Genomic DNA, 27,843 nt, shown 5'->3' on the forward strand with positions numbered 1-27,843 from the left:
GATGATAAACCTCGGGATGAGAAATAGCAAGATTACTTGGGCAAATTAAAGCGCTGGGACCAGAATCAGAATCTGATCTTCATAGTTCTTTAGTCTATCATGCTGTTGAGGTTTTGAGTGTCCAGCATATACAGAATTCAGTATCATACTTGGGCTGTTGTATTCAAATGACAGAATTACTTAATAGACTCTATTTGAAGCTATAATGTTTTGCATCCCCTTAGGATAAATAAAAAAAATTAATCTATATGGAATAAAAATAAATTTCAGGGTATCAGGTACTTAATTTGCTTTTTTCTTTTGAAAATGTGTATTTCACACTTATACTTTATGTGCATACCGATCATTGCAGAATTCACCATAAGCTTTAATTGAATTTTTTGTGACTGTTTTTAATTACTTAATTTATCATCATCTGTACCTTAATAACCCAGAAGACAAACAGGGTGATCCAGGTTATAAGCAACTATGCACCGCAAATTAGAATTCAGGTTCTTTAAAAACATTTAGTACATTAAAATATTCTTTAAAGAAAATATCTGACATGAGTGGCAAGAATATGTAAAGTTTTGTTAATTTGTTATCTAAACCTTTTCTCTTTAGATTTTGAATCCACTTGTTTCCAAGGCACAGCTTTCCCAAACAGTCCAGTCTCGTTTAGTTAGTTGTAAAATTTTGGGAAAATTGACCAACAAGTTTGATGCCCATACGTGAGTATTTATGTATAATTTTTGTCTACTTTTTTCAATTAAATTGATTTAAAATATATAATGACTGTACGATTAACAATTAGGTTTGTTTATTCCATACTGCATGCAAGTTTAGCTGTTTTAACTTTACAGAATATAGAATTCTAAGAAGTCTACGTATTCACAGTTGTTTCTTTTTGAGCTCATGGCTTTTCAAAATCAGTAAGGTTAGCTTTTTCCTGTTTTCCATCTTCGTCATCTCTGTGACGTACAAGTAGCTGATGATAACATCCAAATGTAATAACGTGTAAAAATACAGTGTAGACTCTAAAGCTTTGTATTAAAGTATATGTTATTATTAAGCTAAGCTAAGATTTTGATGGTAATTGAAAATATTAATTATTCTAAAACACTCATCCATTTGCATGTTTCTTTCCTCCCCTTCTAAGCATTAAGAGAGAAATACTTCCCCTGGTAAAATCCCTCTGTCAAGATGTAGAATATGAAGTTCGATCTTGTATGTGTCGACAGTTAGAGAATATAGCTCAGGGCATTGGGTAAGTGTACTTTCAGTTCCTTATGTCACATTCTTATTTCTGTATTGTCAGACATGCGTGTCCTCTTCCATGAAAGCATGCTACCGAAGGGCTAAATTTTATATCATGTTTAAAAATGATCGTAACAGCAAGTGCCTCCTGATGTATCTGGATTAAAAGAGATAAAAGTGAAGATGCTTAGCATAGTGGTAGGCATTCAATTAATGTTAATTTCTTTCCTTGTCACCTTAAGTTACTTAGTTATCATCCCAAATGCCTAGATCCAGGCAGGGAAAATGTCCCAATACAGTAGTCCCCGCTTATCCATGGTTTCACTTTATGTGGTTTCAGTTACCTGCAGTCAACTGTGGTCCAAAAATATTAAATGGAAAATTCCAGAAATAAACAATTCGTAAGTTTTAAATTCCTGCCGTTCTGAGTAAATGGTGAAATCTCGTGCCGTCCTGCTCTATTTTGCCCGGGGTGTAATCATCCCTTTGTCCAGTGTATCCACACTGTGTATACCACCTGCTTGTTAGTCACTTAGTAGCTGTTTGGGTTATCAGATCGACTGTTTCGGTATCACAATGCTTGAGTTCAAGTAACTCTTATTTTACTTTTTTTTTTAAGATTTTATTTTTTATTTTTCTCCCCAAAGCCCCCTGGTACATAGTTGTATATTTTAGTTGTGGGTCCTTCTAGTTGTGGCATGTGGGACGCCGCCTCAACGTGGCCTGACAAGCGGTGCCATGTCCACGCCCAGGATCCGAACTGGCGAAACCTTGGGCTGCCGAGGTGGAGGGTGCTAACTTCACCACCTGGCCACCGGGCCAGCCCCAACCCTTATTTTACTTAATAACGGCCCTAATGCCAACTTTATTATTAGTTTTTGTTGTTAATTTCTTACTGTGCCTAATTTATAAATTAGATATGTATGTATAACAAAAAACAGTACATAAAGGGTTTGGAACTATCTGCTGTTTCAGGCATCCACTGGGGGTCTTGGAGCGTATCCTCCACAGATAAGGGGAGACTGCTGCATCAATCATACTTGGGCTTTAGCTGAAGCATTTCTTTTGGCCGGCAGTTGTATTATTGGGTCATTTCAGATAGAGTTACTAACTGGAAGTCTTGTCTTTGTTTCCTTTGCAACTCCGTGATTCCACTATCTACTTTGTTGCTCTCCTTGCCCTTTGGGTACTGAAGCTCAGAAAGGACAGGCATAGGGCAGGCAGTCTCTTCCCTTCACATATAAGAACTGATCTCATGTTAAGGTCTAAGTATGATATTAAAGGGAGTTTTATCTAAAAACCATCTTGGGAAATAAGATTTTTTTTTTTTTAAGGATCCTAAATTGGTACAAAAAACATTCGAACCTCTCATTTTTAGTAGAAGTTGCACTTATTTCACCTGGTTCTTTGTTTTACAAGCAAGGATAATCAGGTTGTTGCCATTTTTACAATTGCTAATTTTTTAAAAAGTCTGGGCCAATATTTAAGGCTTCAGGAAGGGTTTAGAATGTCACACAGATTCAAGGTAGCATTGTGTCCTCTGTCCTGTGTCCACCCTTGCTGAGTAAGAGCTAAGTGTTATGTTGGAAGCTTAACTTCATCAGAGTAATCAATTCCCTAATTTTGATCTCAGAGCCAACTTCTTTCTGATAGGTCTTCTTAGGCTAGGCTGACTCTGCATCATTGTGGATTGTGGATAGTTAATTCAGTCTTGCCCAGATCTGGGCTCCTTAACTAAGATCAGAACTAAGATTCATATTCTTTACTCTCCCTTTGATAAATATATAAAACCAAGGGGAGGTGCATACTTTTTTCTTTCAGCGTTGGAAAGTAGGAAGATTGTTAAGATCTGATAGCTATCAAGAGGAATTTCCCGCAGTGGAGGCTTAGATGAAGCCCTGAGTTAGGTGAAGGGAATTGGGAAGCGATAACTTCAGAGACTCCTGCTGATGTGATAGAGAGCAACCACCCACTCCTGCACTGGGAGTCAAGTTTAAGGCATTTGGGAGCGACAAGTGCTGGGAAGAGATCCAAGAACAGTACCGACATGGGTTTGTAATTTTGTATTTGCTGGCAGGGGAAGAATTACTGACCACCTTGGTTTAACCAGAAATGAGCACTATTATTCATTAGTAAGGTGATTAATAAAATGATCAGGAAGCAAAATTAAGAGATTCTTCTCAAGCTGGCATATCCATATGAAAGAAGAGCTGCAAAACACTGGAAAGCTAACTAGGGATTGTGCACCAGCTTGGGATCAAAGAGGACAATTCTTAGAATAATCAGATTAATAGTGAATAGTGTTATGACGAGGTCATACACATTCATTATAGGAAAAAATTGTGCTGAATAGACCCCTCCTTGTACAGGGATGACTAAAGAGAAAAGCAAACATGGGATCTACGAAAAGATCCTTCAGTGTTAGAGGGAAAGAGCATACAGCACTCAGATTGGAAAGGGAGAACATACTTTTGAAAAAGTTGATCAAACTTCTAATGCTGGTAATGTGGAAAACAAGATAACCTGAAAATCCCACCATTACAATATCTGACAAAATTTGATGTCTGTTCATGATAAGAACTCTCAGGAAGCTAGGGGTGAAGGGAACTTCCTTAATCTGGTACAGGGCATGTATGGAAAACCTACAGCGAATGTCGTACTTAATGGTGGATATCGAGTGCTTTCCCCTGAGGTAAGAACTGGGCAAGGATAGTGTCCATCACTTCTTTTCAGCGCTGTACTGGAGGTTCTAGCTATGGAAATAAGGCAAGAAAACAAAACCAAAAAAGTCTAAAGATCTGAAAGGAAGAAGTGAAATGATTTTTATTTGTAGATGACATCACTGTTTACAAAGAAAATCCTCAGTAATTTAGAAAATAACTATTAAAACTTATGCATTTAAGGACATTGCAGGATACAAGGTTAATATACAAAAATCCGTTGTGTTTTTATATACTAGCAGAAGATATTTAGGAAATGAAAATTTAAAAATTCCATTTATAATAAATTTAACAAAAGATGTGCAAGACTTCTACACTGAAAAACTACAGAACAGTGTTGAGAGAAATTTAAAAAAAACAGATAAATACTATATTCATGGATGAGAAGACAATGCCATTAATGTTGTTAAAATCTCATTTCTCCACAAATTGATCTAGCAGTTCAATTCAATCTCCACCAAAATGGGGCTGTTTTGTAGAAAAACTGATTCTAAAATTTGTGTGGAAATACAGATGACTTAGAATAGCCAAACAATCCAAAAAAAATTACAAAGACCTTATATTACCTGTTTTCAAGACTTAACAGTAAAGTTACAGTAATCAGGTACGCGTAATGTTGGTGAAAAGATAGATGTATAGATCCGTGGAACAGAAAGAGAGAGTCCAGAAACAGACCCAGACATATGTGGCCAGTTGATTTTCAGCAGAGTGCCAGAGTGATTCAATGAGGAAAGGAAAAGTCTTCCCAAAACATGGTTCTGGGATACCTGGATGTTCATAAGAGAAAAAATGAACATTGATGGACTCTCACCTCACACCATAGAAAGATTAAGTTGAAATCTGTCAGAGACCTAAATGTAAAAGCTGAAACTATAAAGCTCCTTGAAGAAAATATAGAAGAAAATCTTGCAACTTTGGGGTAGGAAAGGATTATTTAGATAAAAATCATGAACCATGAAAGAAAATTGTGATAATTGGACTTCATCAAAAAAACCTTTTGCTCTTCAAAACAAAAAGTCAACAGAACAACATATGTTAACAAAGCAGAAAGTTTTCCATTCCCAGAATGGAAAACTATTCACAATACATATATCAAGCTAGTATCCAGAATATATAAAGATCTGTTACAACTCAATAATGCAGAACTTTTATAAACAATCCAGATAAGAAAAGAGCAGTACATTTGAACCGACACGTATTGAAAAACAATAGTGAAATACTACTTCTGCCTTGAAATTGTAAAAGTTAATGATAAATCTGCGTTGTTGGGCCAGAGTGAATTCTCTCGTCTGTTACTCCACCTCCCCTTTCTGTTTCCTGTATTTGATGAATGTTTGTGAACTACTGATAATGCCAGCATATCTGTATCTGTATGATCTAGATTAATTTCTTACAATTTTTGACCCTCCAGTTGCTCATGTCCTTGTTTTAGACCTGTACTGTCCAGTATGATAGGCACTAGCCATGTGTGGCTTTTTAAATTACAATTAAGTAAAATGAAATAAAATTAAAACTTCAGTTCCTCAGTTGTACTGACCTCATTTTAAATGCTCGTTAGATACATGTGGCTACCTTATTAGACAGTACAGATTATAAATATTTCCATCATAGCAGATGGGTGCTTGACAGCATTGTCTTAGAGTCTTTGCACTCTGTCCTGAATTTTTTAGATTTTCTTCAGCTCTTATTGACTTTCTTGAACTCTATCAAATTATAATTCATGCCATTTTCCATCTTGTACCTAAGAAAGCTGGCCATATCATAAGCCTCCCCTTTATGAGAGTGTGTGTCATTGTGATGACATCTTATCGTGGTGAATAAGCAAAAACAAAGTATTGAATAATGCATTTGTGATTCTATTATAAATATTCTATATCCTCTAAAAGCATTTATATTGTGTTTTGTTCTTTTAGAGGGAGCATCTAGTGTCATATATCATTCTTTTATATATAAGTTAGTAATGTCATGTTTTAGGTAAATGAAAAAATAATTTGTCCCCCAAAATCTAGGTAAAAAGATTTTGTTTGAGTTTCTATAAGTACTACTAATAAGTTTTTCTAATTTGTTTAGATCATTTGTTGAAGTTGCTTAAAATGGAAAACTATATTATAATTAATGAAGTTTAATATGAACCAGTCATTAAGATTTCTATAGGTGATAATATTGTGCTGGGGAACTTGAATTGATTTAAGTAATTATGCAATGACTATTAATGTTTCTTACATTTATATCTTGCTTTCCCAATCAGACTACCAGCTTCTGGAGAGCAGGAGCCATATCTTTATGATTTTTCCTGTTTTATACAGCAACTAGCTCAGTGACTTGCTCTTAGTAAGGTCTTGCTACGAATGTATTGATTTGATTTATTTTCTTCTATTGCTTATTGTGCAGGACAGAACTTACAAAAAGTGTGGTGCTCCCTGAATTAATAGAACTCTCTAGGGATGAGGGCAGCAGTGTGCGGCTTGCAGCTTTTGAAACTTTGGTTAATCTGCTTGACATATTTGATACAGGTAAGTCTTCTTGTGGACACATTTTTGCTCTGAAAGCAAGGTTTTCCCATATAATTTCTATCACTAATAAGGAGTAAAGGTAGATGCAGAACAGGAGCCGGCCCGGTGGCGCAGCGGCTAAGTGCACATGTTCTGCTTCCGTGGCCCAGGGTTTGCTGGTTCGGATCCTGGGTGCGGACGTGGCACTGCTTGGCAAGCCATGCTGTGGTAGGTGTCCCACATATAAAGTAGAGGAAGATGGGCACGGATGTTAGCTCAGGGCCAGTCTTCCTCAGCAAAAAGAGGAGGATTGGCAGCAGTGAGCTCAGGGCTAATCTTCCTCAAAAAACAAAAAACAAAAAAAAACGTAGACGGACAACAGAATTTCTTATGTTAAGTTTTATGATGAATGTCGAGCCTCCCTTCTGCTCTTTCTTTTTCTGGTCTTTTCTCTTTTGGTGCCTTCTCTGCTGCCACTTCTACGCTCATGTCCCCAGTGTTGCTATGTATTCCACACCTTTCCCTTTTCTCTCGTCGACATTTAACTGACTTGTGGGTAGGCCTAAGGATTTGACTGGGTAATTAGCCTTTAACTTACTCAACTAATTGACCCTAAGACAGATCTTGACTGAAACAAAGTCTAAATTAACTTCCTCTCCCTAATATTTTAATGCTGGAAATCCCATGGCCATGGGAGGAGAAATTGGGATGGGGTATTTGAGTGGGAATGGATAAGGAGGCATCTCTTAGTGTTGCGCAAATCAAATCACGAAGACAACTTGCTGCCTTCCCGAGCGTGTGACTACATTCTTGACCTCTGCTGGACGTCAGATTGTCAGTAAACATTTACTATTTTGATAGGATGAAATTTGGAGGGTAAATGTCAGGTACTCAGGTGCGAAACTCTATTGTGTACTTACAGGATTACGTTTACTTGGATTAACATTTTAGCTGAACTAGGAGAGCCTCTTAAAGATGATTGTGCTGTGGGCAGTAGTTATGGATGGATGTTATGGAGCAGTCATTTAGGCTATCAGATGAGCCAGAGGAGGAGAAGCTGTGATACGTGAGGAAGGAATGAATGAATGACTCTCCTCGTCCGAATAATGGGGCATCCCCAGGCGTCCAAACTAGGAACCTTGTCGTCATCTCTGATCTCTTCCCCTTCACTGCCCCACAGTTGGGGATCACAGATCGGGGCCTAACCTGTGTCTGTGGCTATATTTCCTTCCATTCTTTCCCACTCCTCTGGTGTCTGGTGCTCCAGCCGCACCTGACATTACTTATCGTACCAAATTCTTTCATACCTCTAGCCCTTCCACATTCTGTTTTCTCTCCCTATTTTTTCCCCCTTCCTTCTGTTTTTATGCTAGCCAGCTTCCCCTTCAGTGCCCAGTTCAAGTACGGTTTCCTCCATGACATCTTTCCAAATCCCTTATACCAGGGTTGGCAAACTATGGCCTATGGGCCAAGTCCCACTGCCATGTGTTTTTGTAAATAAAGCTTATTGGGACGTAGCCCTGCCCACTTGTTTACGTGTTGTCTGTAGCTGTTTTTGGACTACAGTGACAGAGTAGTTGCGACAGATAAACTGCAAAGCCTGGAACATTTACAAAAATAGTTTGCAGACCCTTGTCTTACAGCAACTCTTAAAATAGTGGTCACGTTGTCTTATGATATTTATTGTGGCTGGCTTCTTTGCTGGTCTGAGTTTCTCAAGTTCAGAGACCATTTCTCATTTGTCTTTCTGCTTCTACTTAATATAATGCTTGTTCTGTAAGAAGTTCAATAAATGTCGAGTGAACATCTAGTTAAAACAGCAGATGTGGTACTGAAATGTGATGATAACAGCAGCAATAACAATATACTAATAAGCCTGTTTGTTACAGCACTTTACTTAGTATTGTCAGACCCCAAATAAAGCACTGATTCATTTCTGAAAGTTTAAGAGAAATATGGGAAATTTAGAGAGTATTTACAATCAAGAATTAAATATTGCTAATACATCAGCCTAAGCAGACATACTCAAAAAATCAATCAACTTTTAAAGACAAATTTTTAAAGGAAGTTTATTTTTAAGAAATAAAAGTGAGGAATTTCCATATACAGAACATACTGTAAGCTAACAATTTCTATCAACAGTGAAATGATAAAATGGGCTTAAGCTGTAGCACGGTGTGAGATGCATGCAGAAGAGAATAAGAAAGATTTCCTGCTTCTGCTACTCATCTATTTATGTTAGTGGTATTAGGATTCTTTTGGTTGTTCAGTCTCAAAACCTCAGTCATCTTAGCTTTTTAACTTGCAGCCACTCTTAGCGTTCTATTCCCCATGTTATAAAGCCTAAACCCCTCAGCCTGGCTTTAAAGTTTTTGATAATTTCGACTTTCCTCTCACCCCTTCTTCACCACACACCTCCATCGTCATTGTTTTCAGGCATTTTCTATTACTATGTGGCTAATTTGGTAATTTTTATTTCTCAATTTGTGTCTCTGTATTAATTACCACACATGCAGTGTGGGCAACTCGTTCTAAAGTATGTTTTATTTTGTTTTGTTTTCCAGATGACAGAAGTCAAACTATACTTCCCTTAGTGAAATCATTTTGTGAAAAATCTTTCAAAGCAGATGAATCAATTCTTATTTCCTTATCTTTCCATTTAGGAAAACTATGCCATGGACTATATGGTATGATATTTCCTAAGAATTTCTAGGTTATAGTTTTTCCCTTTTTCTTCTGCCTTAACCCCTAAACTTCAGCTCTTCAGTTGTAAAACCTATCCTTGTGTCTAAAATCTTAAGAGATCTTAGAATTTTGCTAGCATAATTTAGAACACATTTAGGAATGAGTTTTTCACTAGTAGAATCTGTTTGAAAGAACGAGACAGTGAAATAGGCATAACCCTTTAAGTTTATGAATATTTTATATTTATGTATTAGTTGGTATGTGATAATAGAAGCTTGGATGTGTTAACTGTTGGTGCATAGTAAGTATACCTTTATTAGCCATTTGTTGAATAATTAATATATCATGTGAGAAGTTCAGCTTAGAATGTAGAATAATATCCCTAACTCTTGGCATTTTGAACATATTACTCAGTTCTTAGCTTACGATAATAATGTAAGTATCAATTAAGTTATAACCATCTAGCATAGTAAAACATTTTTATATGGACTGTAGACTTTGAATGGCCGGTTAAAAAAATGTATTGCAATACATGATGAGTTCCTGGCTTCCTAAGATAGTCAATGAATGTGGAAACAGTCCGTTGATCAAAAATATTTTGAGGGGCCGACCCGGTGGCGCAGCAGTTAAGTTCGTACGTTCCGCTTCTTGGCTGCCCTGGGTTCGCTGGTTCGGATCCCGGGTGTAGACATGGCACCACTTGGCACGCCATGCTGTGGTAGGCGTCCCACATATAAAGTAGAGGAAGATGGGCACGGATGCTCAGGGCCAGGCTCCCTTAGCAAAAAGAGGAGGACTGGCAGTAGTTAGCTCAGGGCTAATCCTCCTCCTCAAAAAAAAATTTGAATTTCCTTTGCCATCTTTCAGATTCAATTTTTAAGCTCCTTCTCTGCAGACACATAGGCATGCCTTTTCTGCAGGCAGTTTTAGAATATTTACCATAAGTAAACGGCAGTAATGGCCACAGTATTGTTACTGTAGTGACTTGTTAGTGGTCTACAGCATGATACATGCTGCAGAAATTAATGCAGGCATAATTCCTGCATTGCATGGTTTATACTATTGAAATTAAAGTTAAAATGTTATTAAAATTAACATAAAAGAATAGACCCATTAGATTTCTTCATAATAGTTACTCTTTTCTCCTTGTCACTTTTATCTATGATCTCTATTTATTTAAATATTTGGTTCCAATTATGTTTGTGTTGTACTTTGCTCTTCTCTTTTTGATTTTGGTTTTCAATTAAACTGTTGAGCAAAGGTTTTACATTTGTTTTAGGAATTTTTACTCCAGATCAACACTTGAGATTTTTGGAGTTTTATAAGAAACTTTGTACATTGGGTTTGCAACAAGAAAATGGACATAATGAAAACCAGATTCCAACCCAAATCCTAGAGCAGGAGAAGAAATATATTTCAGTACGGAAGAACTGTGCTTATAACTTTCCGGTAATAAATTATGTATTTGTATCCACTAAACATTTTGATTATATCTTAAAAATATGCAAATAGATAGCATTAAGAAGTATTGCCATATTCGACGCTTGCTGCTGAGCATTATGTTTGGTATAAATAGTGGGTACCAAGTAAATACTGGTGTAATTTACATTTATCTCTGTGTATAAATCAGAATTATATGCATGCATTTGGATCTTTCAAATATGATTTCTAACTGAACTGTGATTCAGAGGATGTGATTTCAGTTTATCTGAAGTGATTATAATTTTAGGTATTGACCCACGTTTTTCTCTCCTTCACATTCATCTTCTCCCTTCCACCTCCACCAGGCCATGATTGTTTTCGTTGATCCTAAAAACTTCCACATGGAACTCTATTCTACATTCTTCTGCCTTTGTCATGACCCTGAAGTACCAGTCAGATACACTATCGCTATTTGCTTTTATGAAGTAAGTCTGAAGAAGTGATACCACTTTACATGTGTTGTTAATTCGACCTATGTGTACTGGATGGTTTTTTAAAATATTTTGTACACTTCTGTTTACAGATTTATTATAAAATATGGGTTCCATATGTCTTTCATATTCTGATCCTAAATCTTATTTTAAAATTCCCATAATTCTCTTTTTAGAATGTTTACAGAATTCATATACATAAATATATTATATTCGTTTGTCATTTATTAATCCATCCATCCAATATATCTATACTTTAAGCCAGACATTGTGGTGTGGATGTGGGTGTTGCAGATTTGGAAGTAAAATCAGTTTTTATATGCTTTATAATCTTCATGTTGAACTTTCCACCTAAACTTAAGAACAAATGGAAATTTGAGAGAGAGATTATTTAAATAGCTCATGTTTCATGAGCATAGCTTTTAGAGTCAGCTGTTACAGCAACTCTCCATAATGTAAGAGCAAAAGTGGATTTAAAGTTTTGTGGTGAAAGTAATTAACTGTTTAACCCTTGGTGAAATTGGGGGCGTGTTTCTTGAATGACTGCAAAGTGTGTGTATGCTGTAGTTGCAGCAAAATGTGTAAACTAGAACTTGTCCACTTCAAAACCGTCACATAAAAATTTCTTTATAATAAAGTATTTCCTTTCTTTATAAGAAGTATGATAAATGTTCTTTTTCTCAATGAGCATATTTCATCCCCTTCCTTGCACAGTGTTCCTACATCAAAGCATTGTTAGATTAGCTGAAAGTGTGCAGGATATCCATAACATCGTTATACATGTTACTTAAGATTCTTTTGGCTATTGAGTGATAGCGTTTGCCTCTTTTGAATAACATTGTTTTTTTTTAAAGATTGGCACCTGAGCTAACAACTGTTGCCAATCTTCTTTTTTTTTTTTCCCTGCTTTTTTCTCCCCAATTCCCCCAGTACATAGTTGTATATTTTAGTCGTGGGTTCTTCTAGCTGTGGCATGTGGGACGCCACCTCAGCATGGCCTCATGAGCGGTGCCATGTCCGCGCCCAGGATCCGAACTGGTGAAACCCTGGGCCGCTGAAGTGGAGTACGCGAACTTAACCACTAGGCCACGGGGCCGGCGCCTGAATAACATTGTTTTCTGGTGTGAATGAAATAAATGTTCATTGTGCAAAATCTAGGAAATATTCCCTTTAAGTTAATTATGATAATTAACTTAAATTAATTAAAATAATCCCAGTGTTGCATAGTCAAGTCATCTTTGTAAATGTGTGTATAGAAATTTGCTTTTGGAGGAGAAGAAGGCGCAGAGGGCACTGGCTGGCCGAGTGAAATATTCGTCTTCAATATGTGTTAACTGGGTGTGTGGGCTTGGTTACCATGTGTGCTTGGATTTGTCTAGATGAGTGGTCTCCAGAGATGGTTGCATGAGATTAGAGTCTGAGAATGCCATGTTTATGAAATGAGAGAGTTTCTATTTATGTTTACTTTTGTCTCATCCATTTAATATTTCATTTTAATTTGTGTTTTATAGTGGGCGTAATATGTTAGCATCATAAGAATGAACATATTGAAATATGTGTACAAAACTATTTCATTGATAGTAGTGAGTTTGGAAATCATTGATCAAGCCATTTACTGGATGGCTAATTTCCATTTTCTGACAATCATACTATATAGGTAGGCTGATAATGATACTCCATAAAATGAATGGTTAGTCTAGGTTTACCCTTTTAAATTATGAAAATCCACTGATGGATTTAAATTTTCCTAACAGTGTTATTGCTAGATTTTGATAATTACTTTAGTATGTTCTGACTTTGTTTTTCGGAAAAATATTTTGAAAATATTTTCAACAAGTCAAAACAACTCTGTAGAACAAAGATGTTTAAAACATTTTATTTATCCAGGAACCCTTTTTTCAAATTAAAAAAAGTATGTTAAAAAAAAAAAAGCAGGGGGTGAATTAGAAACTGGTGAATCTACCATTGTGTCTTTCCGGAGGGAAGAATCCCCTGTTCGCAGAGGAGCTGGATTAGTCTGGACTCTCCCAGCTCCTTTCCTGTCGGTTGGAGTCTTTGATGGGGAACGTCTTCCATGTTTGCTTGGGTGGGAATCCTCTCTATCCCTGTGTCAGTATAAACCTTCCACAGCGCTGGCCCTCTCTGGAAAGCTCTGAATTGCGATGAATGCTCATATGCCTGGGATGTCCTGAAAGACGTCCTTTTTTGCTGTTTGCTGCTCGAAGCCTTTAAAATGTGAACTAGAGGCATCCGTGGGCTTATTATTGCTTGTGATATGAAAGTTATGACTGATAAATCCCTTCTTCTGCACTTCCCACCCCATATGTGCACTTCCGCACCCTCATATGTCTACACACTCCAGTGTGTTATGAAGCAGACTAAAAAGCTGGTTATGTATGCAATTAATTTTTCTAGAAATTCAATTTTATACTTATGTTGTAACTTAGTCTCGTTTTAGAAGAAGTATCAGGGATGTATTTTAAAGATTACTGTTATAACCTTTGTATGTCTAGTAGTCTCAAACCTGAGAGACTTTATTGCTACATTTTAGGTGTCTAAACTTCTGAATTCTGGAGTATATTTAATACACAAAGAACTGATAACGTTGTTACAAGACGAATCACTGGAGGTAATGTCTTCTTACTCTTGGGTTTCACTTCTTTTGTGTGAAGTCTGAATATGTTAGTGCCTTTTCCCCCCTGCTTCTTGGCAATTGCACAAACTCTTTCATCTGACGAGCCCCAGAGGCTTCAAGTCAATGTATCACTGTATCATAGACTGGAAATTGGGAAGGTGTTTAAAAAGCATTAGGTTTTAAAGAATATATGTATATTTATTTGATAAAGTTTTGGAAATGCCGGAAAATAGACAGACAGAAGAATACTTTTACTTCCAATCACTGTTACTATTTTGTTATATTTTTCATTTTCTGTTTTTTCGATATAAAGGTTTTTATTTTACACAATTGTAATCGTATGTTGTATCACATTTTATATATATATTTTTCTCTTAGCATCGTTTGGGGAGTATACTTGTGAAGGCTTTGAAATACCTTATTTTGATACTGTGTTTAGTGTATGCTGTTCACCTAAATGCTAACTGGCTTGCCAAAGCTCACCTCATCAACATCTAGACGTCCCTGAGGGTGTCAGCTGACTTCAGCTGCTTTTCAGAAGTTGGGAGGCAGTTTCTGAGCGTGTTGTTGTAGAAGGAGCCGCCTCAGATCTAGACTGTTTGAACAGTATCACGAGGCAGATATACTGATCCCTTTTCAAAGGTAGTTTAATCAAGGCAGTTGATCATGTTTCTAAGACCTTCCAGCAAGAAGATGGCAAAGTAAGAAAATAGAAACCCCCAAAATGTTATTTGGTAAATAACACTATTTCTGTGTAGAAATTGACCTGTGAAGTAAACTAATTTAAGATTAGAAAAATGTAATCATCACCATAAGAGTAATCAATATCTCTATTAAAAGGTACTGGATGCTCTTATAGATCATCTTCCAGAGATCCTGGAACTTATGTCTACTGGTGGAGAAAGCAGCGTGCAAGAAAATAAGGTAAATCCCGTGTATGTAAAAAGTTTCTGAATGTCGTAATCATTACCTTACTCTGCAGAGTTGTTGTGAGGCATCCATGAAAGAGTGCATGGAAAACATTTGAAGTAGTGCTGGCCACATAGCGGTAAATGTGTGTTGGAGTTTGAGCAGCTTGAATTTCCTCCACAATTCTTATATTACCATGATTCTTACTTATTGTCCTTAGAGTTTATATTCATATTTTCAGTTTTTATTAGCATTAATTATTATTTCAAGAATAGCAACTGGTGAGGACAAAAAGGGTGGGAATTTAGAAGGTCAAAGTTTGCTGACAGTGAAATATAATAAATTTTACTTTAATTAGAAAGGTTGTGAGTCCCAGTCTCTATTTCAAAATTTTGTTTCCAGTAACCATAAATTTTGCTAATGGATTTTTTTAAAGTATTTGATTTCACCAGATAATTATCTCCCTGTGACAACTGAGATGCCTCCTAAGTTCTGAAACGAGCAAGAGTGTTGTAAGGCTGAATGATTTGACCGAATGCTGCACTGGATTTATTTAATTATCGTTGATTCTTTTGATGTGTTTTCCTTTCCAGTTATTGTCTCTTCCTGACTTGATTCCAGCCCTCACGGCTGCTGAGCAGCGAGCTGCAGCCTCCTTAAAATGGAGAACTCACGAGAAGCTCCTACAGAAATATGCCTGTCTGCCACATGTCATATCAAGTGATCAGATTTACTATCGTTTCTTGCAAAGAATGTTCACAATCATGATGACAAATGTGAGCCCAACGCTTTTTATCTTATTATTCTTTTGAACTTGCACCTGATTTTGGAATATGCAAATTCTTCACAGTCTTGAAATAGTACAGCAAGCTCAGTTTGTTCCGTTGTGCCTGGAGGGAAGTTCTCTTCCCGGGTCCCTGAGGAGGGAACTCCGGTTTGCCTTTGCTTCTCTGCTTTGGTCATCTTCTGCCTAGCTGGAGAGAGGAGTGAACGGGTGGTACCCTCGCGTACCCTGTGTTTATATACTGTCAGGAAGAGGGTAAACAGACTCACTTCAAACTTGGGACAGTTCTTCTCCAGAGGAAGGTTGGCAGGGTCAGTGGTCCCCACTCAGAGTACCTCCTGCCCTGACGTATACCTTTTACGTATCTGGGCCTCAGTGCTACCTCAACGATGCCCTTTTGTCAAGGCCTCCTTTAAGCTCCTTAATATTAGTTTGTTCCTTTTTCTTTTATAGCACCTAAAGAGTGGCTGTGTCACAGATAAAGTTTGTACCAAAACCTGGGTGCCCTACTATGGATGGCCTTAACTTAGCGTCAGAAGCAGGGGGCCAGTGTGGGGTGGGAAGTTGTACTCAAACTTCCCATAGAGTAAGTTGTCTCCCTTTTTCACAGAAATTTCCAGAGAAGATTATTAAATTCTCATTCTTCTCAATAAAAGGGAGATAATGAAATCTAGTAACCATCTCAAAAGCCCAAAATCAGTTTTAGCTTCAAAGATTAGAAAGAGAAAAAATGACGTTATTGGTGTCATTTACAACTTAAATAAAAAAAAATAGGTATACATCTCATGAACTAACATCTCTACAAGTTTATTTCATATATCAAAGCAAAGCCTAGAGGTTGAAGTTTACGGTATAGAGGGACAATCTTAAAAAGTAATATTGACAACAATAACGTCCTTATCAGAGGACAGTGCGTGAATGTACTGCCTAGGGAGTGTCACATAAAACTGAGCAGAATTTATTGATTACTTTATTTGGCAGTTGCTTATTTGAGTGTCTACTATGTGTCAGGCACTGTGCTAAGGGCTGGGGATATAGGAGTGAACAAGACAGACAGAATCCTACTCTAATGGAGCTTACGTTCTAAAGTGGTGGTGATGTAGGAAGTGATAAATAATAAAATAAAATAAATACATTAACAGGTGGTGATGAGTGCTGTGAAGTTTGATCTTAATTGTTTGTCTCAACCTCACTACTTAGTAGGCATATTTGTGTTTAGAAAGCTGAGAATAGATCATTATTCCTTATTTTTGGTGTCTCATCAGGAAAGAGAAATGATTTACAACATAGGATGTGAACAAAACACTTTTAAACCTGAGACATTTGTTTTATGTTTTCTTTTACAAGGAGGTAATTCCACACTCAGAAGGAGATACATGATTATTATAGAACATTTTCTGTGATTAAAGAAGACATGTATATTCTGTTTCAACATTCTCTGGAGAAAAGAAACATTTATATACTTAGTTCCATACCTGATGGCTATAATATTCGTTCATTCATTTAACAAAATTTCCTGAGCACTTACTATGTGCCAAGCGTTGTCCTGGATGCTAGGAATACCATAGTGAATGAAGGAGACAGAGGGCGTCTTCTCAGAGGACCTTACGTTCGCTGGAGGGGCAGTAAACACTCACATACATATGTAGTGTGTCGGGGCCGAGAAGTCCAGTGAAGCAGCTTCGAGGTGAAGAGAGTGATGGAGGGTAGTGGGATGCTGCTGTGGATATCGTGGTCAGGAAAAAGTCCTCTCTGATCAAGTGTGCTTCATGCAGAGGCTTGAACAAAGTAAGCGCGTGACCACGTGGACGTCTGAAGGACAAGTGGTCCAGGCAAAGGGGATAGCGAGTGAAAGGTGTGTTATGGGCTATGCTTGGTTGTGTGAAGAGCAGTAAGGAAGCCAGTGTGGCGAGTAGTAGAGAGAGGTGAGGCTAGAGAGGTAGCTGGGTCCACAGCACTTGGCGCTTGAAAGCCATGATGTAGGATCTAGATTGTATTCTCTGATACAGGGGAAATCTTTGCAAGGTTTTGAGTAGAGGAATGACATAAGCCAACTTGTTTTCCCCTACTTTTGTTGTGAAAAAATTTTAGAGATACTGAAAGGCAGAGAAAATACTGTAATGAACTCTTATATACCAATCACCTAGATATAACGATTGTTAACGTTTTCCCATATTTGTTTTTTCTATTTCATTGGGCTGAAGAATTTTAAATTGTAGATGTCAATATATTTCATCTCTAAAAATTTCAATATTCATCTCTAAAAGAGGACATTCTTCTATATAATCACACTAGTTTTACTTTTAACAAAAGGAATAACTATTGTTTAATTCCATTTCACATCCAGTCCATATTAAAATTTTACTAGTTATCCCCCAAATGTATTTTACAATAGTTTTATTCCGCATAGGATCCAATTAAGATCTATGCATTGCCTTTGATTGTTACATCTGTTAATTCTCTTTTAATCCACAGTAGGTCCCTCTTCCCCTTTTCCTCACTTTTCATGCTGTTGAACTTTGGAAAAGACCTGGTCAGCTGTCCTGTGGAATATCTCAACTCTGCATTTGTCAGGTTGCTGTTTCATGGTGTTAACTGGTTCATCAGTTCTCCAGAGTTCTTGTAAACTGGAAGTTAGATCGAGGGGCTTGCTGAGTTGTAGGTTAAACATTTGGCAAGAATACTTCATAAATGCTGCTGTGTATTTCATGTTGCGTCGTATCTGGATGGTTGTCTCTCTGTAAGTGAGCTAAGAGCGGTTGTGCAGGTGGTGATGGCTCCACTAGTCCACTGCAAAATTGTGTTTTCTCCCTTGTGATCTGCGTTGTAATTTGAAGCTGACACTTCAACACTGAATACCAGTTTCCCATCAACCTTTTACCCGTGCATTTTTGCATCCATTGATGATCCTTGCCTGAACCAGTTATTTCATTAGAACTTGCCAAAGCGTGATTTAAAAAAATTCTATCATTTCTTCTACATTTTTGATGACATTCTTCTGTGAAGAAATGCTTTTATTCATCTACTTGGGCCATTTGATTACCCTGAAATACACTTCCTAGTGTAAAGACAGGATAAATTCTTAATTCTTTGCCTCTGTCAGTTTTCGGAGCTAGGAGTTGGTGCAGTAGCCACTTCCAGTGGTGGTAAATGAATTTTGTTTTGGTTTTCTCTCTTTTACGACTCACTTTTTTTAATGTTAAGTAATGTTTTAATCATTCAAATCAAATAATTGCAGTCTTTATTTGTGTGCTAAATTGTCACAACTTCAAGCTGCCTTTTTATGCTTTTGGTACAATTACAATTTATCTTTGATTTCTGGTCCAAAAGATAACTTACCTTGTATAATATAATATACTATGAGGTACAAAATATAGATATTTTCATATGACTAGTATATATGCATTTGAAATTCTGTTAGTATACACAAAATGAAAGAAAAGTGTAACATGCTTTTATTTAGTTCATTTATCTAATATTCATTTTTCTTAATTCTGGTGGTGTTTCTGTTTATGTACATTGATTAAATTTTCCCTTCTAATTTATAGTGAATATTCTCTTTTTACATTTAACAGATTAAAAACACAGAATAGTACCCAATAGAATAAAAATAGCTTATATAAAATATGGGATGAGATAGCAGGCAACACTCTCTCAGCAATGTAAAGTTGTATTCTACTTAAATTTCGAGGATCCCCACTATAATAGTCCGAATCTTCAAGGATTGAATATTAGGATATTTATATGTAAGTCAGGATGGTGAACGTAAATTTACACTGGACACAATACACTTGTTAAGGGGTTTTTCTCTGATAAATAGTTTGAGCTCAAACCAGGTGCAGATGGATGGTTGAATTAGTTTAGAATTAAGGTTCTGCCCAGAAATTCAAAGGACAGAGGAGTTTAAAACATTGGTAAGAGTGATTGACGTGATGTCCCTTGGATTCCAAGCTCTCTCTTTGTCATGGACCAGAGATCTCAGTTAGTGACATTGAGGTTGAAGAGGCAAAAGTAAGCCAGAAGGACTGAAGACCATTCCTGATCGTGGAATGTCTAAATGTGTATCTTAAAAGTGGCACCTTTTTGGTGATGTCCTTGACACAGGATATGTTCTAGCAAATGTGTGTTGATTAAATGAGTGACGATATCCAGGAAACAGCTAAGGGAATGAGTATTTGGGGAGAATGTCACTAAGATGAGGTGGCAAGGAAATGAGAGTCAAGTAACAAATCAAATCTGGATGATTCAGAAATGACTGTGCCAAATTAACTTTGTGATGTGATGTGTTAATTGATTTGCCTGAGTGATATTAACCTTAAATTATGAAGACGCTTCTAGAGGGATATAAGCACAGTGATACGAGAGGGAGACAAAACTGCTCTTGCTTTTGGCCAATGACTTAAAATTGATTTGTGGGGCCAAATTATTTAGAATATATACTATTAGACTAGTTTAACTGTCTTTCTTACTTATTTTTTTAAGAATGTCTTACCTGTCCAAAAGGCAGCTTCCCGAACTCTATGCATTTTTCTACGTTATAATCGTAAACAAGAACAGAGACATGAGGTCATTCAAAAATTAATTGAACGTAAGTAATCGTTGTCTCTTATTTCGAAAGAAGAAAAGGGCACAAACTGGCCTTATTTAGATCTGACTTACATTATGTATCATTTTGCCACAAACAATTAGGCTGTTGTTAATAAATATCTAGAGGATGTTTGTATTTGTGTTTTATAGGTTGATTTTTTGGTTTGTTTTAGGAACCTTTATGACAGGATTAGATCTGTGATGAATGAAAGTAATAACAACTCTGGACTTTGTTTTGTGAATTTGTGTACTTGAGAAATTAAATATGTATACTTATGTTGAAAGCCTAGTTTCTACCCTGATGAAACGGAATTTGGAACTAGAGTATAAGTAGAAGATCCATGAATCTAATCATTTACTTTATGTTCCTGTTTTAAAGATTAACAGGATGAGGGTTTTTTTTTTCTTGAATAGAGTTGTTAGTACACTTGAATGTGAATCTGGTGAGCCCAGGTGGTTTATGATGTCTTAAAAAAATTGAGCCAGTTAACAAATGCAAGTTTATTTTAATTTACTAAGAGCTAAAATCAAGGCAAAAACCTGAGGCCGGCCCTGGGGCATAGCGGTTCAGTTCAGTGCACTCTGCTTCGGCAGCCTGGGTCCATGGGTTCGGATCCTGGGTGCAGACCTACGTTACTCATCGGCTGCCATGCTGTTGTGGCGTCCCACATACAAAATAGAGGAAGAGTGGCACAGATGTTAGCTCAGGACAAATCTTCCTGAAGCAAAAAGAGGAAGATTGGCAATAGATGTTAGCTCAGGGCCAGTCTTCCTCAGGCAAAAAGAGGAGGATTGGCAACAGATGTTAGCTCAGGGCCAATCTTCCTTGACAACAACAACAAATAAATAAAATAAATGAAATAAATATGAGAACATGTTTTTAAAAAAGGCAAAAACCTTTAATTAAAGTGTTAATTCTAGAAATAGTGGCACACACCTATATATACTTAGCGAATTTGTTAATTATTGTCTGCTTGCTTTGACCATACTGTCTTAATGCTTTTGCTAAACTATTATCTGGCATAGGTAGGTAGTGGAATTTTCTAGTTATTGGAGTTTACCATTTTAAGTGTGGATTGCCACTTTTTAAAAATTAGAGTACATAAAATTCCATTTAAGAAAAATTATGTTCAGTATACTTTAATCTTTCTTTTTTCAGTCTATTTTAATTCAGTTTTCATTTTTTGGTGGTAGGACCTAATGTTTAGAATAGGTTATTTTGAAAGAAGATTCTATTTGCTTTTAAATATTAAGAATTTTTGCTTTTAGATATTTATGTAATAAAGGAGAAAATTATCCTTTAAATATTGATCTGAATTATTGTCCATAATACTCTGTTCACATATGACTTTATCCACTTCAAAGATTTTTTAGGGAACTGAGAGGAAGAAAACAATTTGATTGTTAAAAGATTGTGAAGTCGTACAGACCTGTGTTTGAATTCTAGCTCTGCACCTACCAGCCCTGTGACTTTAACTTCTCTGAATCTCAGTATCTTTATCTCTTCTGAGGCATAAGTATGTGTGTGTCCCATTGGAGTGCTTTTCAGGATTAAATAAGATAATATGTGGAAAGTACTTAGCACATAGTGGATGATCAAAAATAGTCGTTCAGTATTTAATAAGTGCTTATGGAATTGAATGCATTGTTTAATACAACTTTTTCTGTTTTTTGAGTAATTTCAGTAATTTGGGTGTCTACAAATTTGGGTTATGTAAGCTTTTTCTTTTATCTCTTGTATTTGCTAAACAAATTGTGGGTATAAAGAAACTTGTCCTGGATTTTGTGCGTCTGATTTTGTCTCATGTAATTTCATGTAGGAAAAATTAAACTTATAATTTTTTTGTTGTTTCTAGAACTGGGCCAAGGAAAAAGTTACTGGAATAGACTTCGATTTTTGGATACCTGTGAATGTATTATAGAGATCTTTTCCAAATCATTTTTCTGTAAATATTTCTTTCTGCCTGTTATCGAACTGACACATGATCCAGTGGCAAATGTGAGGTATGGTACCAGTCCAAGAAAATACTTGAAAAAATTGTATTTTTTATGTATCTGCTCTAATGAATATATGCAAACTCTTTTTCTTAGTTAAAAAAACTAAGTGAAGAACTTATACTTGCTTTGGAATTCTTAAGAGTCTTAATTGATGAGCATTAATAGGACTTGGAAGCGTAATCTTTTAACACTGTCTCAGGCCGTTTGTTTACCGGGTTGACAGAGCTGTCGTCAGTGCCAGCCGGGCAGGCTTCTCTCGCCACCTGGATACACACGTCGACGTCAAGAGAAGACTGAGTAGATGTTATTAATTTATCTCTCTTCAAACACTAAAGAAAAAGTAGTTCAAAGTTGGCTTGGAGAAGATCTGTCCATTTTTAGAGGCCTATTTATTCAGAGAAGTAGGGCTGCTTCGGAGTCTTTTTCGTCTCTTTTTACCTGTGTTCAGCTGTCTCACATTTTTGAAATCCAGTAAATGTTAGTTGGAGTTGATAAATTAACTGTGAAGTTAGATGAAACAGACTTGAAAACGGCTTGCTTGGAAATTGAAAAAAAGAATAAATATATTTTGCCTTTGTTTCCTCCCCAAATAAGCATATTACTTTTTTTTGGAAAAATTGTGGTAAATATACATAACATAAAATTTACCCTTTTAGCCATTTTTAAGAGTACAATTCAGTGACATTCAGTGCACACATACCATTTCTTGAGTTATTTGCCCATTGCATAAGGAGTTGAAGAGAATTTTAACCCCTCAGCCATTAGATTTCTGTGTTCTCTACTCTGTGTGTCTGCTGTGAAATTGAGGAACTCAGATCCGTAGAAGAGAGACACAGCCACAGTCATCGGGCCAAGACTTCCTAAACAGGCTCCAGAGCTCCCTGCTGGGTTTGCACGTGCTAGCCACACCTAGTTTTATGCTGGGTGACATGTGTGCATCTTTTCTAAACAACTGACATGAATTGTAGGCAATCTGTGACACACTGAATACTTTTTAACAGGAAGAATTGGCCAGGCAGTAAGCATAGACTGATAGTGTTGCTGTTGAGAGAAAATACACCAAGAAAAATTGTCAAAAGATGTGAAAAGTTCAGCCTGAGAATTTTGCAAGCATTATTTAAGGGAAACAAATGTAGAGAGTGGTTTTTGTTTTGTGCTTTTAGAGAGAAAATACAGAAAGCATAATTGCATTGGCTTCAGTATTTTGTGCATCTTATCTGTGCTATGTGAGAGGTGAGGTTTCCTTGACTTGAGATTAAAGTAAATTTAAAGAACCTGTTGATGATTCTTTAGCATTTAGCTTTTGCTAAATAACGAATAGATCCAACCACATTGTTAAACATTTTGAAAATCCGAAGTTGTGATTCTAGTAAAGCAGCTTTCAATGTGATGAATTATCACTTACCAAGCAGTTGACAAGAATTATTTGGGAGGAAATGAAATCATTTCTACTCAGGTCAGTGTGACTAATAGCATAGCGTTGACTCTAAGAGAAAGCAACCTGCCAATTAAAAAACCAAGTGAAGATTAATTGAATATCGCTCTGGAATTTTGGTGATTTTTTTGGGTAAGACATCATTGTATAGCAATTTGTCTAGGTTTTACTCTCCTGCCTGGGCAGCTGCCAGCCAAACAAATCAGTCCAGCAGCACCATATGCTAACTAGCTTTTGAAGACAAAATGTGCAGACACGGTGAAAGCCACCACAGGCAAGAGTGGTGGGATCATGCAGGTTAGGAGGATAGTTTCTGGAGCTATGCTGCCTGAGCTGATTTCTAGTTCTACTCTAGCTTTGTGTCTTTGGGCAAATTACCAAACCTCTCTGTGCATCGATTTCCTTAGTACCTAATTCATAGGCTTTTTTGAGGAATAAATACCTGAGATAATGTACATAAAGGATTTAATTTATCAGAAAGGTGTGATCCCTGATCTCAAAATCTTTATAATCTCATGGGCTCAGGATTCTCATAGAGATACATCCCTACTATGGCTTCTAGAGCTTCTACTGAACATGTTTTCTAGACTTGCTTTGGGTTATAAAGAATGACGTGTGCATAGACTGTTGTGTTTTTTTTTTCCTTAAGTAGATGTTTAAAATGTAAATCACTGAGTCTAGACAATATCAAGGCTTCAAAAGACTATTGGTATTCAAAGGAGCCTTTTCCTCAGCTGGCAGAAATAAAAAACTTTCTCTTTGGAGTGATTGGGACCCCTTAAGTAAAGAAAGCATCACCAGGCTTAGCAGTATCGTGGTGAGCTCTGAATGAGTTTGAGACCATTACTGCTATGTACAGAGCTGAAAATTCTGGAGGAGGAGCTTCTTTTCCCTTTTAGTTCAATAGCACATTTTGTTGTATATGAAGAATCTTCCACTGAAGGCGCAGCTGAGAAAGCATCCTGGAGACTCTAGGAATGGGACTTAGTTGTCTCAAGTTTGGCATAGAAATAAAATAATAATAATATCTGGAGGACACGCAGATGAATGAATGAATACGACAGGCAAAAAGTAGCCCCCTCGCATCCCTCTCTAAAAGCAGACCAGGCAAAGCAGCTGAGTTTTAGCTTAGCAAAGCAGAGCGTGTTGTGCATGCCTCTTCCTAGAAAGGTTTTCCCTACTTTCCTGGAATTCCTGTCACCTCTCTGGCATTCTTCCGTCTGCTTGTTGCTTCCTTATCAACCCAGTTTAGACTGTGATGGTGCCCCAGGCTGTATCCTTTTATCTTTTCAAACTACGTTTCCTGCCTTGGTGATCTTGCCAGTCTCATGGCTCATGTGTCATCTGTGCGCTAAGTATTCCTGACCACATGTCTCCAGCGTGGACATCCACCCTGGACAGAAGACTCATTGAGCCAACTGCCCGCTTAGCATTTCCACTGAATATCTAATGGGCACTTAGACTTAATCTGTCCCACATTAATCCTCATCTTCCTCATCTGCACTTGCTCCCTCTGCGGTGCTCTCCATCTCAGTGAGTAACTGCTGCATCTTGCCACTGGCGCGGGTCTAACCCTTAACTCCGTCTGTCAGTCCGCTCCAATCCCTCAGCACAGCCTGCTGCTTTCAGAACATATCCAGAATCCAGCCACTTCTCAGCACCTCGACTGCCACCACTTTAGCTCAAGCCACCGTCCCCTCTCGCCTGGATTGTTGCACGAGCCGCCCCCCATTGTCTCCCCTCTGTCCTTGACCACCTGCAGTCTAATCTCAACACAGTCGCCAGATGATACTTTGAAAACGTTCAATCAGATCGTTTCACTCCTCTGTGCAAAACCCTCCATGGCTTCTTATTGCACTCAAAATAAAAGCCAGTCTCCAAACAGTGGCCTGCAAGGCCCTACACAAGCTGGCCTCGTATAGCTATTCCGAGGTCTGCTAATCTTGCCTTTGCTCCGTTCTAGCCAATTTTCCAATTTTGGCCGATTTGCTAATTTGGGGCAACACACCAGGCAAGCTTCGCCTGTAGGACGTTGCGCTTACTGCAGCCCCTGCCTTAATGCTCTTCTTCAGATAGTCCTGTGGCCTGGTCCCTCATTTTCCTTAGGTCTTTGCTTAAATGTCCTCTTTTCAGTGAAACCTGCGTTAAAACCCTCTTTGACCACCTGTTTTACAATTGTAACCCCCTCCTCTGCTACTCCCTCGTCTTTTTTTCCCAGTTTTATTTTTCTCCACAGCACTTAGCACTGTGGGCAGACGTTTTACTTGTTTGTTTCTTCTCTATTTCCTAATCCGTACTAGAATGTAGGCTCCACGAGAGCAGAGAATTTTGCTGGTTTTGTTCACTCTTGTCTCTCAGCGCCCAGAGTAGTGAATGCTTGACTCGTAGTGGGTGCTGCATAAACTTTTGTTGCATAGCAAATGGACTCCCAGGCTATCTGAAGCTTGAATTTTCTTTCAATTTCATGTTACTGTTCTTAGTGAATTCACTCAAAAGAAAATACTGTTTATTTTAGAATGAAACTTTGCTGCTTGTTGCCCAAAGTGAAGTCTACTCTGAAGATCCCTGCAGACAAGCATCTGCTTCAGCAGTTAGAAATGTGTGTGAGAAAGCTCCTGTGTCAAGAAAAAGACAAGGATGTCCTGGCCATTGTGAAGAGAGTACGTATCACTCTTGGCACAACATGTGCATTCCTTGCCTCTAGATACTGTTATTCATGACTTCACTTATTTTGGCTTGATAGCATAACAAAATGTTAAAATACTTGTGCTGTTGCTAGAGCAGTAAGAATTAGTGTCTGATCTGGTTGATGTGTGCTACAGCTGGATGTGAAAGTTCCTTGGAAAGGGCACTTCGGCGTTACACTTTCCTTACTAGTAACGCAGGCTCCATGAGAGAGAGTGTGGCACATTTTAGGTACTCAGTAAATACTGTTCAACTAGTAACGAATACTTCATTCACCAGACTTTATTTATAAGCAATTATAATACAGGAGAACTTTGTTGGTAAAATTGGGAAGGTCACATCTGATCGACGCTTGGCCCTGGGAGGGCTGGAAGGGCCTCAGTCATCTCTTTGACTTTGCAGAAGCTCTAGGCCTAGAAATAGTAAGTGTCTGCTGGAGATCATGTGAGTAAGTGGCAGAGCCAGGACTGCAATAGAGATCTCTCCCCGCTGAGTGCGTTCCTTTCTCAACATTGTGTCATCCTAACATTGTGTCTTAGGGGTTTTTTGTTTTATTTTTAGCACATGATCTTATTATATGGATTGTTGGGAATGTTGGAAAACTAAAACAGTAAAAATTTGGGTTAGTGAAGTCTAACCTTAAAATATTTCGTAATCTTCAAAAACTGCTAAATATCTGTGTAACTAATATTTTTATGAGATTAAGTCAAATTAAAGTGATTACTTTTATGAATCTGAATGTGAACTTCAAGACACATCATTTTTGAGCATTTATTTGTAGTGAGGGAAATTAATTTATTAATGTCTTAAATAACTTAGCATCAGTGGTGAGAAAAAGAAAATCTTTTGATTTTTTTTTTTAGAGATCAGTGCCAGATGTCACATGAGGAGCTTTTTTAATAAAATGATATGATAACTTGGTATTAATTAGTATAATTTTATTTTTCTGAAATATGAATTCTACTTTCATCAACTGAAATAGCCAGAAACACCCAGAGTTTGGACATACATCTAAATCTAAAAATGTGTGTGTGTATATATATGTATAAATGTATTTAAATTAATTAAATTATAAATGTATTTATACATATATATACATACACACACACACACATTTGTTTCTAGCAGATATTTCTGCCCTTACCATTTAGTTACAGAAGTTTAGGCAATGGGGTTAACTTTCACAACAATAAACCTGAGAGGGTTACTTTCTTGAAAGCATTTATCAACTCAAGAGAGAATATAAGCTGACCCCATAAATATGATGAAAAAATGATATAATTAAATTAATGGATTATTAATCTACAATGGATTATTCTGGAGTACCGCTCCTGTCTTGAGTACAGGTCACATGAGGAAGTTAATTTGTCACGTGGAAATTCTATAGTATAATGTTTATTAAACTGAGGTATTGGGATGGGAACCTCTGAGGAAGCCCTACAAAGTTTTGGGATAAAAACGGAATAGCTTACTTTGGTCGTTTTTTTAAGATGGGAGTAATTTTATTTACAAAGGATATTTCATGGCATAAATTGTAGCAACTTCATAAATTTCAGCATAAAAATAAAGCTTCAAATAAATATTATGCCTGCAGTGGATAGCCTTGGGCATGTGAATAAATGAATGTTCTTTATTTTGGCCGTCAGAGTTACTCCTGCAGAGAAGCACTGTCCTGTATCAGAGACAGAAACATGATTGGATGGAGCATTGTTTGACTGAAATAATTAGTTTCAGACTAATGTATTCTGAAAGACAATACAAAAT

The 27,843-nt window shown here is 37.1% G+C and overlaps 1 protein-coding gene across 4 annotated transcripts in view; it reads left to right on the forward strand.

The window, feature by feature from the left end:
• Nucleotides 1-27,843, forward strand: part of PPP4R4 (protein phosphatase 4 regulatory subunit 4) — a 102,375-nt gene that overhangs the window by 56,883 nt on the left and 17,649 nt on the right. For all 4 annotated transcript variants that reach the window (XM_070514234.1, XM_070514231.1, XM_070514232.1 and 1 more), the window contains 12 exons: nucleotides 604-710; nucleotides 1,139-1,246; nucleotides 6,348-6,469; nucleotides 9,013-9,135; nucleotides 10,413-10,582; nucleotides 10,921-11,040; nucleotides 13,598-13,675; nucleotides 14,522-14,605; nucleotides 15,184-15,366; nucleotides 19,857-19,962; nucleotides 21,818-21,965; nucleotides 25,910-26,054. In XM_070514234.1, coding sequence (XP_070370335.1) covers nucleotides 604-710; nucleotides 1,139-1,246; nucleotides 6,348-6,469; nucleotides 9,013-9,135; nucleotides 10,413-10,582; nucleotides 10,921-11,040; nucleotides 13,598-13,675; nucleotides 14,522-14,605; nucleotides 15,184-15,366; nucleotides 19,857-19,962; nucleotides 21,818-21,965; nucleotides 25,910-26,054 — 1,494 coding nt within the window. The remainder of the gene's footprint in view (nucleotides 1-603; nucleotides 711-1,138; nucleotides 1,247-6,347; nucleotides 6,470-9,012; nucleotides 9,136-10,412; nucleotides 10,583-10,920; nucleotides 11,041-13,597; nucleotides 13,676-14,521; nucleotides 14,606-15,183; nucleotides 15,367-19,856; nucleotides 19,963-21,817; nucleotides 21,966-25,909; nucleotides 26,055-27,843) is intronic.

The sequence above is a fragment of the Equus asinus genome, chromosome 7 (assembly GCF_041296235.1).
Source record: "Equus asinus isolate D_3611 breed Donkey chromosome 7, EquAss-T2T_v2, whole genome shotgun sequence".
NCBI classification, from domain to species: Eukaryota; Metazoa; Chordata; class Mammalia; order Perissodactyla; family Equidae; genus Equus; species Equus asinus.